This window comes from Chelonoidis abingdonii, chromosome 10 (genome assembly GCF_003597395.2).
Source record: "Chelonoidis abingdonii isolate Lonesome George chromosome 10, CheloAbing_2.0, whole genome shotgun sequence".
NCBI lineage: Eukaryota > Metazoa > Chordata > Testudines > Testudinidae > Chelonoidis > Chelonoidis abingdonii.
The window spans coordinates 45099742-45120210 of NC_133778.1; the positions used below are offsets into that span (position 1 = coordinate 45099742).

At 43.1% G+C, this 20469-nt stretch overlaps 1 protein-coding gene across 5 annotated transcripts in view; it reads left to right on the plus strand.

The window, feature by feature from the left end:
• COBLL1 (cordon-bleu WH2 repeat protein like 1) overlaps positions 1-20469 on the plus strand; it is a 150203-nt gene that overhangs the window by 88906 nt on the left and 40828 nt on the right. For all 5 annotated transcript variants that reach the window (XM_075070156.1, XM_075070157.1, XM_075070153.1 and 2 more), the window contains exon 2: positions 605-790. In XM_075070156.1, coding sequence (XP_074926257.1) covers positions 699-790 — 92 coding nt within the window. In that variant the 5' untranslated portion in view covers positions 605-698. The remainder of the gene's footprint in view (positions 1-604; positions 791-20469) is intronic.

The following is a 20469-nucleotide window of genomic DNA, read 5'->3' on the forward strand; positions in this document are numbered from 1 at the left end:
TAAAACTTTCCCAAGCCCACGTGCACTGTAGATTTAATATGTGCATATCATCAATAAAACATAGTTCCTGTGGCACTGTTGTATGACATGATGACTTCTGTGTTTCACTATCAGAGTGTAATAAATCTACTGGGGGATCTTACATTTGCAACATGAAAAAACACCATTTTCTTTATTTTAAACAAACAAAACAAAAAAAAAATCCAAAAACATGAATGTTGCACAATAGAAGGTGGTTTTGTTTTTGTGGGTTTTTTTAATGTTTACAGTGTGAAAAATCACCATGTAAAACTGAATACAGTTTGGTTTTATTGGATTCTCAGTGTGGGTTAGTCATACATTTCTCTTGTGCTTCACCACCATTAACAACATTTTTAACAATCCTTCTGTGAGATATTCAGGCACCTGGCTTGCACAACATGAGAGTGAAAGTAATATAACATTGGTCATTTTCACTCTGATATTCCTGTTGGGCCATAGGGAAAACATTGTGTTGAGCACAATTATTCACCAACTGAATATTTTTGACACTATGTTGTACTATAAAAATGTACTGCTATTTGTATTTTTTGTTAAGGTTTCCTAATTATTTTTATTATTTCAGAAGAAAAGCTAAAACTAAAGCTCCTCTTCCTCCATCTGAAACCAAAAACTTTGAAGTTTCTTCATTTGATGATACAGAACCAATTAATTATACCATGGAACAGAAAGAGAATATAACTGATAAAGATATAGAATTATCGGTGGTCCTTCCAGGGGATGTGATCAAATCTACTACTGTTAATGGCAGGTATGGCATAGAATTTTTTTTGGAGAATGACACTCAGTTCCTACTGTCCGCAGTTATACTTTCTGGACAAACTTATACAGTCCTTAAATCCATACTCAAACTTGTACCGCTGAAGAAAATGCATTGTTTAATGAGTGCTCTAATACTAATTACTTGTTAAAGGGGAAAAATTAAAGTATATAGTTCTATATTTCAGTACTTTTTTTTTTTTTTTTTTTTTTTTTTAAATTTCTCCAAAGAGGTGTGATGTCTGCCCTCGACTTTCAGATTAAAAACTTACTTATGGCAAGGAGTGTTAGGAACCAAATTAGCAAGAACGGAAGGTATGAAATCCATTTTATAAGTCATTGTGTGTGTTGAGTAAGGAGGTGTCCAAGGTAGAGGGACTGTAGCTGCCCATCTCCACAAAATCGATTCATTCTTACTCCTAGTTAAATCAGTTATTCAAGGGTGAGTAACCTGTTACCTTTATTCACATAGGAAGTGATACCTTCAAGATTTTTTCACCAATCTCATTACTACTTCTAGAGTGCAATGAATCCTAGAAACTGTGTCCTAAATGATGATGGGTGCCAAAAAGATTCTGATACTTTCAAACTCTCTAAATGCTAAAGAAATAGATGCTTTCTATATAAGCCTGTTATATTAATGTTTTAATTGAATGTCTTGAAGTCAAGCCAATCAGAGAATAGAACATACTGTGAATGCAAGCCAGTAAATTTAAGTGAGCCTTTTCTTTGTGTGTACTAAGCCCACTCTAATTCAGAAAGCTCTGAAAACTAGCTGTTGTGGTGGAGTCAGAAATCCTAGTATCCTAAAGCAAAGTGGAAAATGTATATTCCATCTCAGTTCAACGTGGCAGACCTTACAAGAAAAGATGAATCTGTTGCTTGCGTGATTTGCAGCAGGTTAAATGCCAGCTTGTTGCTTTCATAGTCTGGCAGATGAGATAAAGAACCCACATGTATATCTTGCTCTTCTTTGCTTTCCTCTGTGTTGTCCCTGTGTTTTTTTGCAATTTTTTTAAATTATGTAACCTAAACTAGTAAGCAGCTATATCCCTCTCATTACTTAATAAGCAGTGTATCCTTATATGTATGGCTTGCTCACTCATGTTTGCAGACTTTCACCTTCAATATAATGGGCAAGCCTTTCACTTAACAGCGTGAGTGATATTTGTCCTTTATTCACTCGGATCTGTAATTGACAAAGTCTTGAAGTTCTTTTCTAGGTCCCAGATGATCTTAAAGAGAACTTTGAGGTTGGTGTTTCTGGAAAAAGGATACATCTTAAGAAATCGTGTACTGAGGTTATGAGAGTGCCAAGATTCTTTGATAAAGGAATTTTGCTTATTCTTGCACCTAACTAAACCATGACTTGTATAATTTGTCAGTGTTCAGGAAGGTGGCCCTGTAGAGAAATCTCTGTATTAACTATCTCTATAAATCTTTATAACGTTGCATTGTGTTATTTTGTATTAAGTATCTTTATGACATTGCATCTTGCATGATGTTGTTTTGTATTTCATATGACTTGGCATTGTGCCTCTCTCATACAACTTTGTATTAGATCCCTATATAGGAAATTGGTAGAAAACTTTGTATCAAATGTTATAGCCCCTAAAGATAGCATAGTTAAAGTTAAACGTGTGCCTTTTTTTGCTAGAAGTAGAATAAGATCTCCCCCCCCACTCTATAATCAATTGCCCTATTGATTGAATGAGGTGTGAATGAGTGAGGCTTGGAAGACACCCACCTCCAGACAGTTACAACGGTTGAAGAGGGAATGGGAGCCAGAGCAAAGGACAATACAACTTATCAAGAGGGCCCAATAAAGAAGAGCAGGCATATTGACGGCCTCAGGGATTAGAAGCAAGCACCTTCTTTAGAAAACGCCCTCTTTGAGCAGCATTGGGACAACACCCAGAGAAAAGCAGCATAAAGACCAACAGACACAGACCAACGGACACAGATCCAGATTTTGAATCTGGTCTGGATTTGCATAAGAGGGAAGCTGCTATAAATACTAGGTGTCTTGCAGAAGGACCCTGGGTCTCGTCTTGTCACCATCGGAGTATCGATCTGGATCTGCAGAAGCCCGGCTCCACCCCTCCCCCATCTAACTCACCTGGCCAGTGCAGTTAAGGGGAGCAACTAGTTGGTAACAACAGCAAGGCGGAGTGTGTGTGTGTGTGTGTGTGTGTGTATGCATGACTGTGATATATATATGTATCATATGCATATCATAGAGTATTAATTAATACCTGTATTACTAATAAATGTGGCGTTTTGCCTTAATCCCCCTGAAAAGATCCCGTATAGTACTTTGAATACAACAGCCCCCGTAAATTTATCAGATAAAATGTGGGCATACATGTGTCATTTAAGAACATAAAGTATACTGATTCTTTTAGCAGTTTTGTTATCCCATGAATTAGTGTTTTTAGTGGCGATTTTGTGCTTAGTGTGTGTGTGTGTGTTTAAAAAAAACCTGTTCTTGAAAGTGAGCAGCTGTTAGTGTTGGCTAGACCCATTTGTAGTGCAGGGAGATACTGTGCAGGTTTCACCATTCTGCTCTGCAAATCCTCTTCCAGTAACTGTGTTTTTTCTAGTCTTGGGCCTGTCTTGAGCAGAAATTACTAATCATGTGTCCGGTTGTATGCTGGCATTGTTAGTTTGTGGAGAAATAGTAAGATCTTCCTGGTTCTAAATATGTTATGGACAAATAACTTCTTGGTTTTTGTCTTATTCATTCCTCTGTTTAGACCCAAGAACAGATTTAAAATTCCTGAGCTGAAATCTAGTGTAGTATAGACATTTAAACTGGGCACAGGAGAGAAAGTAGGGAAGTTACATTTTCTTACAACAAACTGCATTTCTTCACTTTGCCCAAGTGTCATAATGCCATAGAATGAAGCCTCTGTGCAGTTTTCTGTGTTCTGCTGCATGGCCCACTTTGCTGAAAGTGCAGTTAGGCTGAGCTTAGTGAGTTACAAATTGTTCCAGAAGAGCTGTGCTGAGTCTATGTTCTTTACATCCTTGGTGGATTTTTTTAAAATTTGGTTTCTGTGTACTTCCAGGCATTTGGGATATTCTTCTAGTAATTTGTTGCTTTACTCTGTACAGTTAGTGAATAACAAGCTTTGCCTGTTTTGCTGCCCTAGTTTTCAAAAATTGTTGTATTTTTAATCATTAACAAATTCTCTTTTTACCTTAAGAGTATGTTCTTTGTGTGTTTTGGGAGGGGGGAACGGCGGAGTAAAGTGCAAGAAGATATAGGCATAAGTAATTAGTCATAGGGAAATGAAATAGATTTTTCCCAATCTGGAAGAATTTTGATGACTACTAACACAGTGCTGCCAACTTTCATGATGTTTATCGTGAGCCTCGTGGTACTTGTTGTTCTGAAAGCCCAAACTCCAGGAATTAGGTGATTGTCTGAGAAGCTTAGCTGTTTTTTAAATACATTTCTAGCTTTCATGGTTTGGGAGAAAAGCTTGGAAACGTTACCCAAATGTACCTTAAAGATTCAAAATCCAGAAGATAAAGGATCCCCATATATGTTCTTTTGAAAAATCACATGACTTTAAACCAGTCTAGTGATTTTTGTTGTTTGTTTTTCAGGGCCTGACTTACAATTTTTCAATGTTTGGGCTGGCGTTACTGCTAACCTTTTAACTACTAACATTGGTTCCTTCAGAAGAAAAGTTCATTAGGTAACTTAAGGACTTGTGGCTCATTGGTTGTTAAACGTAGGCTGTGTGAGTACTTCATTTGAATTCTGTAAACCTTTTTACAAGAAACCTGGCTACAAACTATTTCTGCAGTTCTCTGTATAAGAGCAGTCATAGGCCACGTCTACACTACCTGATTAATTCGAATTTGTTTAAACCGGTTTTATAAAACCGATTTTATAAAATCGATTTAGTGCGTCCACACTAGGATCCTTAATTCGAATTTGTGCGTCCATGGTCCAAGGCTAGCGTCGATTTCAGGAGCGGTGCACTGTGGGTAGCTGTTCCACGCAGAGAGGATATCCCTCGAGACTCGTAATCCAACGGCAAGTTGGTAAACACTCGCGATGATCGTGCTGTCTATGGGCTTGAGCCATGAACGGCAATTCAGGAGAGGAGGAGGAGGAGGTAGCTACGGACAGGCACCGACGAGACGCTAGACATGGAGACTAATCTCCCTAACCGGTGGACCCAGCATTTTGGAGCTCTGCTGGTAATGGCGGCGCTCTATCTTGAACGCCGATTTGGGCACGGGAAACAAGCACAGACTGGTGGGACCGCATGTTTTGACGTGTGGGACGATTCCCAGTAGCTGCAAAACTTCCGCATGCGTAAGAGCACTTTCTTGAACTTTGTGACGTGCTCCCTCCCTGAACGCCATAATACTAAGATGAAGCAGCCCTCACAGTGGAGAAGCGAGGACAATACCCTCTGGAACTTGCAAGCCAGACAGCTACCGTCAGTCCGGAATCAATTTGGAGTGGGAAATCTATGTGGGCTGCTGTGAGCAAGTAGCCAAAGCAATCGTTAAGCTGCTGCTACGAAAGTTGTGACTCTGGGAAACGTCAGGTGATAGGATGGCTTGGCGGCAATGGTTCCCTAACTGTGGAGGGCCATAGATGGAACCCATATCCCTATCTTGGCCCCAAACACCAGGCACCCAGTACGTGAACCGCAAGGGGTACTTTCCAGGTGCTCGCAGCACTGGTGGATCACAAGGGACGTATCACAAGGGACGTTTCACCAAGCAATCCACGTGGGATGGCCAGAAGGGTTCATGACGCTTGCGTCTTCAGAACACAACTCTCTTTAACGGCTGCAGCAGGAAATACTTCCCAGACCAAGAAATACAGTTGCGATGTTGAGATGCCTGTCGTTACCTGGGAGACCCAGCCACCCCTTGATGCCATGGCTCATGAAGCCATACACAGGCAGCTTGGACAGTGGCAGGAGCTGTCAACTACAGGCTGAGCAAGTGCAGGTGGTGGTAGTTCGTCTTGCCGTTTAAAGGTGCTTCCGATCATCTGCTTACTCGCTCAACCTGAGCAAACCAATGTCCCCATGTTGTTGCTGCTTCTGGTGCTCCACAATCTCTTGAGAGTAAGGGGAAGACCTTTCTGGCGGCGATGGAGGCTGAGGCAATCACCTGGCCCTGACTACGAGCAGCCAGAACCAGGGCGATTAGAAGAGCCACCGGGAGGCGGTGCGCAACAGAGAAGTGAAAGTAGTTTCAGCACGGGCCAGGGTATGTGTGACTGCAGTGCGTGTTCCCCTTGATGAACACTCCCGCCTCATTGACTCCCCTAAGCAACCCACCTCTCCCCTTTACTTACAGCTTGCTGAAGAAATACAAGTCATAATTTAAAAATCATTTTATCTGTATAAAAGTCATTTGTATTGCTTAAAAAATCATGTTCTTAAAAGCATTCCCTGTAAGAACCCACCCGCCCTCTTGGTGTATCTTGATTAAAAAGTAATTATAAAAAGAGCACCAGATTATCTAGTTCCTGCATGGTGTGGTTTGGGAGGAGGCGGAGGAAAGGAAAAGCCCGTTAGCACATTCAGCTTCATGTCAGCCTTTTGTTGGCGCCATCGGGGGGAGCAGTGGGCTGGTGCAGAAATCCTCCCCACGCGTATCTGACACGTCTGGTGAGGGAGATATGGAATGTGACCTTTGAGGCGTAGTTAAACATGGGCTGCAGTGGCACTCTGTGTAACCCCGCTGCTGTCCTGAACATCCACCAGGCGCCTGAGATCTCAGTTTGATCACGCAGCATCTTCCAGCGTTCCATCACGCACCGCTGATCTTCCTGCCGTGTCTTCCTGCGCCACCTCTTCTTCCTGGCGCCATCTGTCATCTCGAGCGTCTCTCCTATTCCCCCGGTCACTGCAACTTTCCTGTATTTGCTATCACTCTCCAACATTCTATGAGCTCTGTCACCGCGGTTACTTCATGATTCTGAAACATTTCATCTCGAGTTCCTTTCTTCCTCCGCCTTATTAGCTAGCCTCCGGATGGCGGTACCAAGACAGACAAATGTGCAGCTGCATGGGGGAGAGAAAACAGGCGAGAAGTATGTAAAAAGATACATTTTACAGAACAATGCTTGTAGTCTTTCACAGTGGATACAAACGATCCCTTACATAGCACATATGATTTCACACACAAGGTCGTATTTTGCATCCTTATAAGAATGATCTGGTTCCTGGTGTCTCAGAGCACACTGCAGACGCAGGTCCCGTCCGGCATCATATATCAGCTTCCATCTGTGGCCAAGGTAAGGCTTATGTTTACTTCTCCAGGTTATATCACCATGACTATCATGCCTCGTCCTGTTAAGAGAACCAGTAAACCAAACCTGCTCTTTCCCCCCTCCCACACTGCTGGCTGCTACAGGTAGCTAATTGTTATGCATCTTCCTCCTTCCTCCCCTCTCCCCCCCCCCCCCCCCAACGCGGCTGCTAGCTGCGATATTCCACTGCTCGGCAACAGAAAAGCACAGCGCACACTTCCTCCCTCCACAGTCAAGCACGGCAAGGCATGAGTAAAGTGGCAGCCAGTAGGAAATCACCATGTTTGCCCCCCTAAAAAAAAAAATTCCTCAATTCCACCAGGTTACTAATGATGAATCACTCGGTGAGATAAAAGCGGAAGATGCGAACGTATGCTTGAGCTGCGAGCAGTGTCCAGCGCTTACCGCAGCGTGTGCTTGAGCAATGATTCCGAATTACTTGATCATGCCTGAGGGGAAAGTCTTGTACAATGGGGACCGCGATAAGGCGCCTTGCCCGAAATCTACTGAAAAGGCTTTTGAGTACTCCAATATCGATTATGGAGATTTTGTGGGAGGATTTCACTCCATCCCCAGACATGTACCGGAACTTCCTGTAACTTTACTAGCTGCGAATGAATGCAACCCTGATTGCAAATTAATCATTAAAAACGCTTGTTTTAAACCCTTTTAAATTTAGAAATGTACATCACCAAGGTCCTTCCATGCTTCACTGTCTGGGATAGTGGCTGGGGCTGGGAGGTTAATTCAGGGTCACAAAAGCTCCTGGCTGCTGTGGTAATTGAGAGCTGTGTGATATCAGCAATCTCTTCCTCTATCTTCCTCATCTTCACCATCAGCAGAATCCTCAGCCACGGTGATATCGCAACCACGGCAGTCTGAATCAACCGGCAACGGTGGGGTACTGGTTGCACAGCCCCCCAAAATTGCATGCAGTCAGCATAGAAGCGGCATGTTTCGGACCTGCTCCAGACCTCCGTTTGCCTCTCTGGTTTTCTGGTATGCCTACCTCAGCTCTTTCACTTTATTCTGCACTGTACTGAGTCCTCCTGTGTCCCTTTTGCAATCTAGACTTGAATTTTTCAAATATTTTCTCATTTGCATTTGACAAACAGAGTTCTGTGAGCACTGTACCACTCCCAGAGTAGCGATAGATCCAGTAACCTCTTGTGTGGTCCAGCTGTGCTCTTTTTCTTCTCAGGAGACTGCATTTTACCTGTTCTGATGAGCCCTGCGTGGTCACCTGTGCTGATCAGAGCCACGCTCGCCAAACAGGAAATTGAGATTCAAAAGTCCCGCGGGGCTTTTCCTGTTTACCTGGCCAGTGCATCGGAGTTCTGACTGCTGTCCAGAGCGGTCAGTGGTGCTCTGTGGGATACCTCCTGGAGGCCAGTAACTTCGATTTCCGTCCACAGTACCATAATTCCGATTTAGTAAAATCGATTGCAGGGTTACTCCTGTGGTTTTGGAGTACAGAAATCGATTTAAAGGGCTCTTTAAATCGATTTACAGGGCGGTGTAGTGTGGACGGGTGCAGCGTTAAATCGATTTAACGCTGTTTAAATCGATTTAACGGCGTAGTATAGACCAGGCCATAGTTACACAGAGCAAAAGTTACCTAACATTAACCATTGTAGTTCCAGTACTGTTAAAAGAAATGGAAAAAAATAGTTTGTTCCCTTCCAACCTTCCAGTAATACTATATGATCTTGGCCACTTATGTTGGCTAAAGAATTCTTGTTAATCTTCCCAGTCAGGGCTAAAAACAAGATTAGAGAGTGAACAGTGAGTAGTTCTCTGTGTGTGTGTGTCTATCTATTTAAATTATGTTGTGATGAGAGGTTCCCAAATATTTATTGCTCACTCAGAGGATTCAGCATGTTGTAAACATAAATTACATCTTTTTCCATTGCTTTAAAAGACAACTGGAGGCAGAAATAATTACAGTTCATTGCGAAATAAAAACCTATTCAGAGAAACAGGTAAACTGGAGGCTGACGGAAAGATATTTTAAGTGTGCAAATATGTTTTTGTAATCACAAATGGTAATTTGGGAAATTTTCCATGACTTAACAACGTAGAGGATGTGCAAAGAGCAACCCAGAATAAACAGGAATGGCAAAGCCTCGTTTGTGTGTCCTGTGTGGTATTTGATGGCACAAGAAGGTTTCAGATTCAGGATAATTTACTGAATAATTAACTATAAATGTGTTTACTTTTTTTAATTAACTAATACTGCTAGTCAGATTAACATATCAACTACCATTTTCTTGTCGCTGTATCAGTTTTATGATGTCTTATGGAAGGTTGATTATAAAAATATTTAGATCAAACAAAATTTAGCAGAAAATGCTACTTTAAAAATTACTCCAAAGTGTCATTTGGGTTACTTTTTAACAATTATTTACTTATGGACTCTGCCTTTTGACCTTCTGTGTCAGCTACATCTGTAACTTGGCATGTAGACACAATTTACTTTCAGTCATGACGCTGGGAATTATTTAACTACCAACGATGTGTTACAACAACAAGGGGCCTCATTGAAGCATTTTTATCTTTACTTTCTGGGATGGCGGCAACTGCCAAAAAAGGAGAAAAAGAACAAAAAAAAAAAGTGCAGTTGAAAACAAACTTTATGGACTGGTGCTTATCGAATCATAGACATGTGATGTGAAATCTTAATTCCAGGGAACGAATTAAAACAAGTAGCCAAAAGAGTAATTCAGTGGTATAGAAACATTTAAATAATTTTATGTGAAGAAACAAATCCAGTCGTAATACTCTGAGATGGGAGGTGGGGGGAGAGAGAGAGAGAGAGAGAGTGTGTGTTTTCAGATTGCTGGATACTCTCCATTATAAAATCCTGTGTTCAGCTGCTTATAACTTTGTCAGACTAACTATTCAAGCTGAGTTTTTCCATGCTGTGTCTCTGTCTCAGCAAAAAGATTCAGCACTTTTGGAGAATGAGGTTAAGGAAAAATAAATTTTTAGCCAATGTTGAAAAGTTCTTACAACAATTTCCCGAGAAGCTGTTGTGCTTCTAGGCTTTGGAGCAGGGACTTGATATTTGGCAGTGTGGTTGCCCTAGGGTCAGAGACATGCCTTTTTGGCTCTCCTCATTAAAACCTACCCAAATTTAGCCAGATTACATACCTCTGAAAATCACTGTTTGTACGTGCTTGGTAGAGGTTTGTTAGAGGCTGACAGCTAAATTTTCCAAACATTCTTTCTACACTGAGCATACTCCATCTTCACAGAGTTTCATATGAATCACACTAACCATGGTCAACCCTCGTAAAGCTCACTGAGCATGCACCAACCCAGGACTGAGCAAGCACTTTTTTTGTGTGCAACTACTGTGTTTGTTAGTTTGGCTCTGCTATGGTACCAGACACTAGAAATGAGGCCAGGAGACTCTCTTGTATACCTGTGCTGTCATGCTCCCCTTACTGGTTCTCAGGCATGTAAAGGGTAGAAGGAGAAATAGCTTAAATTGGCTGCAAAGAGGTTAGGATAAGAATGGAGGATTCAGGAATAGTCTTGGGTGTATCTACTAACTTGTGAATGCTTGATTTTACAACCTTAATGTTCTAATGTGTGTTTTTAATAGAGTAACACATTTATTTAAGCTTCGGTTAGAAAAGGAGAAAGCAGATGTGGCTGAAAAGTTATGGCACTGAAACTCCCAATATTATAATGAAGCTCTCTTCAATAAAAGGTTGTACGTGATTCACATATATCTAATTTTATATCAGTAAACTTCACAGAGCAAATTTCTTCCTTTTGCATTAGGACATTTTGGATGATAGTACATAGCAGTGGGGAAATCAGATGCCTAAAGTTTCTTATGCAAATACCTCTCTTACAGAATTCATTTCAGCTTTTTTTGTATTATTTTTTCCATAGTTTCAGTGAGCCAGTATTCCCATTAGTGTTAGCAATGAAGAAAATATTGAGAGATGATGTCACCTATACTACAGAATGTGGCTGGTTTCTTTTCGTTTCAGACACTGTGCAGTGATGGGCCATTGCCCAATCCTGGTTCATATGTTTGCTTTCAAAATCCACTTTTAAAGGTTAAGATTTTGATAATGGTGTCATAAATCTATGTAGCTGGAAGCAACATTTGTTTCAAGCCACAGTAGCAGCCTAGGAAGACTTGCAGATAAGAGCAAGGAGGATCTTCCTGCACTGAACATTAGCCTCTTCTCTACATTAATATTTTGGAAGCTTTGTGAAATACTTCTTCACGCCCCATTTCCCTACTCCAAATGAAGCCCACTGTTGTTCACTGGGATCATCCCGGTATGGACTGAGTTGGGGTTTAAGATTTTGGAGAGGGTCAGAGAAATGGATTTTTTCGAGGCCTAAGATATAGTTCACTTCATATATATATAAAGGAGATCTTTGTCTCTGCTCTTGTCTCCCACCTGCAACACCAGGACCAGGGATGCCCAACTGATTAGTGCTAGAGTCTGTGTTTAGTTGCCAACCTTTTAAATCAAATTAATAGATAGTTCTGTCGATAAACTGGGAGCTATTAAGCTGATGGAGTCACTGTCTCTGTTCTTGTTCTGCCTGAGGGAGATGAGAACGCAATGGTCAGTCTCAGCAGCCCATCCTCTTTCCTTCTGTCCACTGAGATTCACAGATTCCAAGACCAGAAGGGACCATTGTGATCATCTAGTCTGACCCCCTGTACAACACAGGCCAGAGAATTTCCTCAAAATCATATCAAAAGAGTGTATCTTTTAGAAAAGCATCCAATTTTGATTTAAAAATTCAGTGATGCAGAACCCCCCAAGACTCATGGTAAATTGTTTGTAAGGTTAATAACTCTGTTAAACATTTACACCTTATTTCCCGTCTGAATTTGTCTAGCTTCAGTTTCCACCTACAGGAATTGTTATACCTTTCTTTGCTAGATTGAAAAGCCCAATGTTAAATATTTTCCATGTATATACTTAACAGACTCTAATCAAGTTACCCCTTAACCTTCTCTTTGTTCAGTTTAAATAGTTGGAAGTCTTTGAGTCTGTCACTAGAAGGCATGTTCTCTAATCCTTTAATCATTCTTATGGCTCTTTTTTTTCTGAATCTGCTCTAATTTATAAACTTCCTTCTTGAATTTTGGGCATCAGAATTAGACACAGTATTACATCAGCAGTTATACCAATGCCAGATACAGAGGTAAAATAACCTCTCTACTCCTACTTGAGATTCTCCTGTTTGTGCATCCTAGGATTGCATTGGCTCTCATGACCACAGTGTGACGCTGGGAGCTTGTGTTCAGCTGCTTATCCACCACAACCACCAAATCTTTCTCACAGTCACTGCTTCCCAGGATAGAGTCCCCCATCCTGAAAGTAAGGTCTTAATTCTTTGTTTTTTAGATGTACACATTTACATTTAGCCTCATTAAAACACACACTTGTTTTCCCAGTGTACCAAGTGATTCAGATTGCTCTGAATCGGTGAACTGTCCTCTTCGTTATTTGCCACTCCCCCAGTTTTTGTGTCCTCAGTGATCACTTGGGTGGGAGGGACTTCTTCTGGAAGGTAGGAGCACAAGGAAGAGGTCAGCAATTTCTTTCTTCCTTCCTGCCAATGGGAGAGAAAATGATGATGTATGAAGGGGAAAGGGTGAGATCAGTGCTCCGGGCTGGTTTCCCTGAGCGGAAATGTAATTGATCTTGTGAAGAGCTTACAGATGAGTTTCTCACTGCACTCCTCAGGCGGGCATGTACCGACGGGATGACAGCACAGAAATTTTGTTCCATCCTCCCACACAAACCCAGTACAAGATTGTGGGCTACTTGATGCTTTTGAATCAGATTTTCTTTTTCAGGCAAGTGCTGCCTCCTGCTGCTTAAACAGGTAATGAGACTTTCCTCTAGAAGATGAAGAGGGAAGAATAAACATAAAAATAGAGCAGAATTTAGCCTATAATATCCTAGTACTCAGTGGTGGCAGATGGACTGTAAAGCATCCCTCTGCTAACCTGATCCTGAATTTATAAGTATCTTCTTTCGAATAATTCTAACATTTGAAAGTGTGCTTGTTTTGTTGTGTGTCCAGGGCTATGATTCCAGCTCTGAAGCCTGAATGAAGCTTGCTCAGGAAATAAATAGTGCTAGAAGCAGCAAGAACTAGTTTAAATGCACGAATTGTAACCTGGGTTAATTTTAAAAGTTAAAAATTAAATCATGGCATTAAAAACAACAAATCTCTCCCGTTACTTACATTCAGTCTCTGCTAAGCAAAGACAAGTCTTTCTGTGTCTTATGTCTGTGAAGATAACTTTGAGTTATCTATTCTCCTTCAAAATAATTTTATTGACAGAATTGTGCCTAGGACAAAATTCTATACAACACTGCCTCAGTCTGCTCAGTTTCATGATTGCTTTGGGACTGTGTATGGATTTTGAACATCCTATATTTGCTTTGATATGCTCCTAGAATTTAAGTTATGTTCCAATGCTAATGAATTAATCCCTTCACCACAAGGTTGTGTGTATAGCAAGTTGGTGCTGAGGAAATGGACCACAGCTTTTCCACTTCCTGCAATAACATAACATATATTATTATGTTTTAAAAAAAAAACATAGTAAAGAAAATTACGGTTGTAGTCAACTCAAAAGTTAGGAAATGCCAGAATTAAGTTTGTCTGTGCAACATTACTTCGGCCCCCTTGTGTGTCTGGATTATCATCATCAATGATCTACAACCAATCCTGGAAAACAATCCCTCCCTCTCACAGACCACAGAAACACTAACTCAGGAACCAATCCCTGTAACAGACCCTGTTCCCATATCTACTCCAGCGACACCATCAGAGGACCCAACCACATGAGCCATACCATCAGGGACTCATTCACCTGAACATCTACTAATGTGATATATGCTATCATGTGCCAGCAGTGGCCCTTTGCCATGTACATTGGCCAAACTGGACAGTCTCTACATCTAAAAGAATAAATGGACACAAATCAGATATCAGGAATGGTAACATACAAAAGTCAGTAGGAGAACACTTCAATCTCCCTGGACATTCTATAACAGATTTAAAAGTAGCCATACTTCAACAACAACAACAACAAAACTTCAATAACAGACTTCAAAGAGAAATTGGAGAGCTATAATTCATTTGCATATTTAACCCCATTAATTTGGGCTTGAATAGGGACGGAGAGTGGTTGGCTCATTGCAAAAGCAATTTTCCCTCTCTTGGTATTGACACCTCATCAGTTATTGGGAGTGGACCACATCCACCCTGATTGAATTGGCCCTGTCAATACTGGTTCTCCATTTGTAAGGTAACTCGCTTCTCTTCATGTGACAGTATATTTATGCCTTCATCAGTAATTTTCACTCCATGCATCTGAAGAAATGGGTTTTTTACCCAGGAAAGCGCATGCCCAAATAAATCTGTTAGTCTTTAAGGTGCCACTGGACTCCTCATTGTTTTTGTGGATACAGACTAACACGGCTACCCCTCTGATACTGGATTATGATTGAAATCTCTTTGGGAAGTTTTCTTAGCTCCAGGATGTCTCTGAAACTCTACAGCCTGGTAGTTATGGCCCTGGCCTGGGATATGGAAAGCCTGCCTGAAAATCCCAGGTGAGTGCTCTAACCATTGGGCTACAGAGCCAGGCTATTGGGTATTCGGTGTCTGTGGATGAGGGATGATGGTTTCTCTTCCTCTGATGTTTTTTCAGGCAACCTTAATTCTGGCATTTACAAACTTCTGAGTGTTTGACTCTGCAACCTTTAATATTCTTTTAGCATAGTTTTTATTGTGTAACTTTTATATATAGTATGTATGTAGTACATGGAAGCCCTCTGATGCAACTTTGTTTTCTTTTTATGAAGTCTTCTCTGCTCCTATTTGGGAATATATTGGGGAGTGGGGGAGAAGAGCACAGTTTGGCTTATATAGTCATCTTATTTGTACAGTATAACTAATCATAATTCAATGAATGCGTTAAAGTTTCTAGTTCAAAGTTCTTGGGGAAAAAATTAATGTTTGTATTCTTTACACCATTGCATGTTTGTACAGAAACAGCCATTTCAGGAAGGAATAAGTAAAGTAAAGAGTTAGCTGAAATAGTTTCATTGTGTGCCAAGATCAGGCTGGTTTGGGGAAAATCCAAAATATGAATAGCTGCAAATGGGCTTTGAAAGTGTTCTTTATTAGATTCACAGTATTTTATATGGCCATAGCAAGTAATTTGTTACTGAGGTTCAAATATCTAATTATCCTGCTCCCACAAGTCGGGAACTTTACTGTTAAAAGTGGGTATGCTTTGGCACCTTTGTCGTTCTCCAGCTATCTTTTTCCAAGTGTGTATTTTCTGGGTGCTATAGCATACGTTAAACACATGTCAGAATTTTCAAAAGGACTAGTCATTTTGGTTGCCTGACTTGAGACATCTTAAAAGATGCTTTTTCAGAGGGCAGGAGCTCAGCATTTCTGGACTTTGGACCCCTTTTCAGTGTGTCAAGTTGGACATCAGAATCATGAGTCATTTTGGAAAACATGGACCATAAAATATACCAGCTGTCCAATTACCACCACTGCCAAATCCCATGTTGTATTGCAAGTCGGGAGGCAAAAACACCTCTCACCCTCAGAAATGCACTATTCTTCTTCGAGTGCTTGCTCATATCCATTCCAGTTAGGTGTGCACGCGCGTTGCGTGCACGTTTGTCAGAGAAACTTTTACCCTAGCAACACTCGGTGGGCCAGCAGGTCGCTCCCTGGAGTGGCGCCACTGTGGTGCCTGATATATACCCCTGCCGACCCAACCGCTCCTCAGTTCCTTCTTACCGCCCGTGTTGGTCGTTGGAACAGTGGAGCACAGCTTAGCTGACCTCTGCTTCCCTAGCTACTCGTAGTTCTTGTGTATTTAGATATATAGTTATAATCCTTTTATATATATATTTATCTATACTTATCTGGCATAGAGCTGTCCGCATTTGGGAAGACACTGTATGCGTTGTCTGGATGGTCATGGAGGTGCTGAAAGATCATGGGCAGAGAGTCTGACTCTACCAGACTTGCCCAACTGCACTGGACGCGGTACCGGCAAGGCGCACTGGTACCTGGAATGAGATCCGACTGCGACCAGAGCCATGCTGAGGGTCGACCAAGATCTCGAGGTGGGGAGCTGCTACGGAGTCACAGTGCTGTAGCGGTGTGGGAGCCGGAACCTCGGTGCCGGGATTATGGTCGGTGATGGGCCACCACCTGTCGGCGAGTGCGACAGTGCCGAGGGAGCAGCGTCGGACTGCAGTGGCGTCGGAAGCAGGAGTGGCGATGAACTTGGACGTCTTGTGGACCTGGATCATGACGGTGCCGCTCTGCTGCGCCGACAGAGGATGGTGTATCAAGGGGTTTGCCAGACTGTAGTAGCCGCACCGGCGTGCCGGGGTTACAGGCAGCATCACTCTGTCACGGCACACAACCTCGTCGTTGGAATGTCTCGACATGGGGGAACAGTAGCTCGCCACAGTGTGTACCGGGGAGCTGTAGGCACCAGATTCGACGGCCTGTGGGACGGGATCGACGTGCTGATTTGCCGTGCGCTCGCAGGTGTCGGTGCGGGCGATCCGGCTTAGACAGCTCTCTGTCGCGCGGTGCATTAGCAGGAGCAGCGGAGCGGAAGCTCAACCCGGCGCGTGCTGGGGAGCAGTCAGGCACTGGATCAACGGCCTGTGGAGGCCGGGATTGACGGTGCCGACATTGTCGGTGCCGGCAGTGTCTGGTGGGCGATCCGACTTGGCGAGCTCTCTAGCTGCGGTGCAGTTGGCATGGAAGCAGCAGGAGCAGGAGTCACCATGGCCATGCCGGGAGCAGGCAGGCACTGGATTCGACGGTCCGCAGGACAGAATCAATGGTGCCGGCATCCTCAGTGCCTCTGCAGGGTTGGTGCCTGGTGATCCGACGTAACAGCTCTTGGCTGCGGTTGCAGTTGGCACAGAAGCAGCAGGAGCAGGGAGCTCAACCACAGCACGTGCGGGAGTTGCGGCACTGGCAGGAGGTGTGTGGCTTTCTCAACTAGAGAGAGGGAGCGGTGCGAGTCGACGTTGGTGCCAAGGTAGCGGCCGTGCCGGCGGGTCGGTGCGAGGAGGCGCTTCTGTCTGCGAGTAGCCAGCGCTCGGTTGCAGAAGGTGGAGGGAAAGAAAGTGGCTGCTAATTTTGTTCTCGGCTTAAACGCCTTGCAAATGGGGCACTTAGGTGTGAATCGATCCCCAAGGCACCGTAAACAGGAGTCGTGTGGATCTCTGTCAGCAACGGCCGGAGACGGCAAGCACGGGACTAAGAACCAGTGGCAGGGCATGGGCTCGACGAGTTGCAGGGAGAGGGCTACTCCCCGAACCCGCTCTATGGTTAAACTAACTATGCTAGCAAAGAAAACGCATNAGACTGTGAATGGCTTGCCACTACAAAAGCAATTTCCATCCTCACTTGGGTTTTCATAACTCACGTGCTACAATGAGGGCTCATCCTCCTGTATTGAGCCTAACTGCGTTGCTTCGATTCTCCTGCCCCTGCTTCTTGTTATGCATGTCTAAGCTATATTCAAACACACACACACTAAGATATTATACAAACATCTTACAACACTAGCACAGATATTACCGCCATCAAACACACATACAGTAATACATCGTCATTCATACTACTACTATTAATAGTACCTGATATAGTACTCCGACATCAACATACCATACATATCAACACACACCACACACCTTCCCGTGGCTATTTCTCAACTCAAACTGCATCCGACAAAGGTGCGGTATTCACCGCTGACTGAAAGCTGCGATCGCCTCCAAAAATGTGTGTTCCAGTGCATATACGCAGGTGCAGCAGGATCTCGTTTGCTGCTCTTTACAGATCCTAGACTAAGCACGCGCACCCCTCACCAACCGCCGTCCTGATCACTGTGATTCGTGAAGGTTCAGGTGCGGCATTGATGTGCGCATGGAGGAGTTTATTACAAATTAACATCCTTATGACGATGTTTTTTTTTTTACTCTCTAAAAACGAACTGAGGAAATTCACATACAAACCGCCGCCCTATATTGCTAAAGAAATACCGCCTTGGTCTTAGGATACCACTAGTTGCAAAGCACGCTACGGAAATTGCAGACTCAAGTTGCCCTGTAACTAACCTTGATTTGGACTCCTGGTAGCTTATACACTTCTGAGAGTAGTATGTCGGATCACTCGTAATAGGGACTATTTTTTCACAAGACCCTGCCTCCTCTCACACGCTAATTACGGATCGGATACAGGCAGGAGGGCAAAACAGAAGATTGTACCAGAAAGAGTAGTAACTCTGGCATTTTCCCTCCCTCAATCGTTTCTGACTGGCATCCCTGAATAGTTTGTTTCTATATCCATAAGGTGATGTCAATGACAGCCGGATAAGGCACATTGAGCGTTGAAACGAGAAGAACAGGAATAGGACTTAGAGTGCAAGACCTGGTGCACGGCTCAAGGTAGCCACAGGCAACTGTCAAGTATATGACTGGATCGCTCGTTGTAGTGGGTGAATTACATCCGGCCTCAACTCGCAGAAGTGGCTGATGGGTTCGTTGCCTGGACTATGCAGGAGTGCGAGTCGAACTCCCACAAGGCGTACTGTTGGTCCTGGACACTCGTGGAGATCGGTCTTATGGCTTTCCAGTGCGGTAACCAAGAGCATGAGGAGCGGCGGACTGTCGGAAGTGAAGCCTGCACAATAGTCACTTCGAGGGTACGCAGAGAAGTGAGTGCGCAAGGAATAGCAGTCGTTCTTTTTTAAAGTACGCACTGCGCACTACAGCATGGCCTGCCGTAGCTCTGGGAAGTGGGTGTCGGGGGGGGGGGGCCAGGAACTTTAAGGCGTTCAGTCTTTGTTTAATCCTGAGCTGATGGTGTCAAATTTGCAGATGAACTGGAGCTCAGCAGCTTCTCTTTGAAGTCTGGTCCTAAAGCTTTTTTTGCTGCAGGATGGCTACCTTTAAATCTGCTATTGTGTGTCAGGGGAGGCTGAAGTGTTCTCCTACAGGTTTTTGTATATTGCCGTTCCTAATATCAGAACCACAGCACAACTGGTCGAGCAATAGGACTAACTAGTTAGCTGGTAACTGAAGAAGGTTGTTATCTCAGAGGGGGATGAGTTGCTGGTGACATGTTCTGGGTCTAGGGGTAGTGATTGCAGGGAGCCTGGTCTGGTGCACTCTCTCTGTCATTTCCACCGCTGGCGGGGAGGGAAACTCATGCCCAATGTAGTGCTGCCAGAAGTGGTGGTGAGCCACACATTGGGTCTGGAAGGGTAGTTGGGAAGAGTCCAGTTTGGCTTCCTCTGTCCCCTATTCCCTGTTACAACTATTCTGGCAATGGCCAGACATTCCCAGTACAGTTGTTGGCGGTGTGAATCTGACACTCTAGAATGTTTGTTTGGGCATAAGCTTTCGTGAGTAAAAAACCTCACTTGCATCTGAAGAAGTGAGGTTTTTTTACCCACAAAAGCTTATGCCCAAATAAATCTGTTAGTCTTTAAGGTGCCACTAGACTCCATGTTGTTTTTGTGGATACAGACTAACACGGCTACCCTCTGATTCTAGAATGTTTGTGTTTAATTATAATTGTGTCCTGCTGCCAAAATGTGACAGAGGAACACAAGTGAGAGAAGGCAAATGGGGATTTTTCAATTTCATGAGACAAAGAAAAGGCACTTCTTAAGCCTGAGGGTTTTCCCCTTGCCACATTTCAAAGACCTGTTGCAAACAGCAGAGGAGTTAGAGCTTCTAAAATAAACAGTAAAAACAACGAGGAGTCCTTGTGGCACCTTAGAGACTAACACATTTATTTGCGCATAGGCTTTTGTAGGCTATAACCCACTTCATCAGATGCATGGAGTTGAAAATACAGTAGACAGGTATAAATATACAGCACGTGAAAAGATGGGAGTTGTCTTACCAAGTGTGTGTGTGGGGGTGTCAGTGCTAACAAGGCCAATTCAGTCATGGTGGATGTGGCCATTCCCAACAGTTGAAAAGAAGGGTTGAATATCAACAGAGGAAAATTACTTTTTGTAGTTACCCAGACACTCCCAGTCTTTATTCAGGCCTAATTTGATGGTGTCAAGTTTGCAAATTAATTCCAGTTCTGCGGTTTCTCATTATAGTCTGTTTTTGAAGGTTTTTTTGTTGAAGAATGGTGACTTTTAAGTCTGTTATTGAATGTCCAGGGAGATTGAAGTGTTCTCCGACGGGTTTTTGAATGTTGCAGTTCTTGATGTCTGATTTGTGTGCATTTATTCTTTTGCATAGAGACTGGCTGATTTGACTAGTATACATGGCAGAGAGGCATTG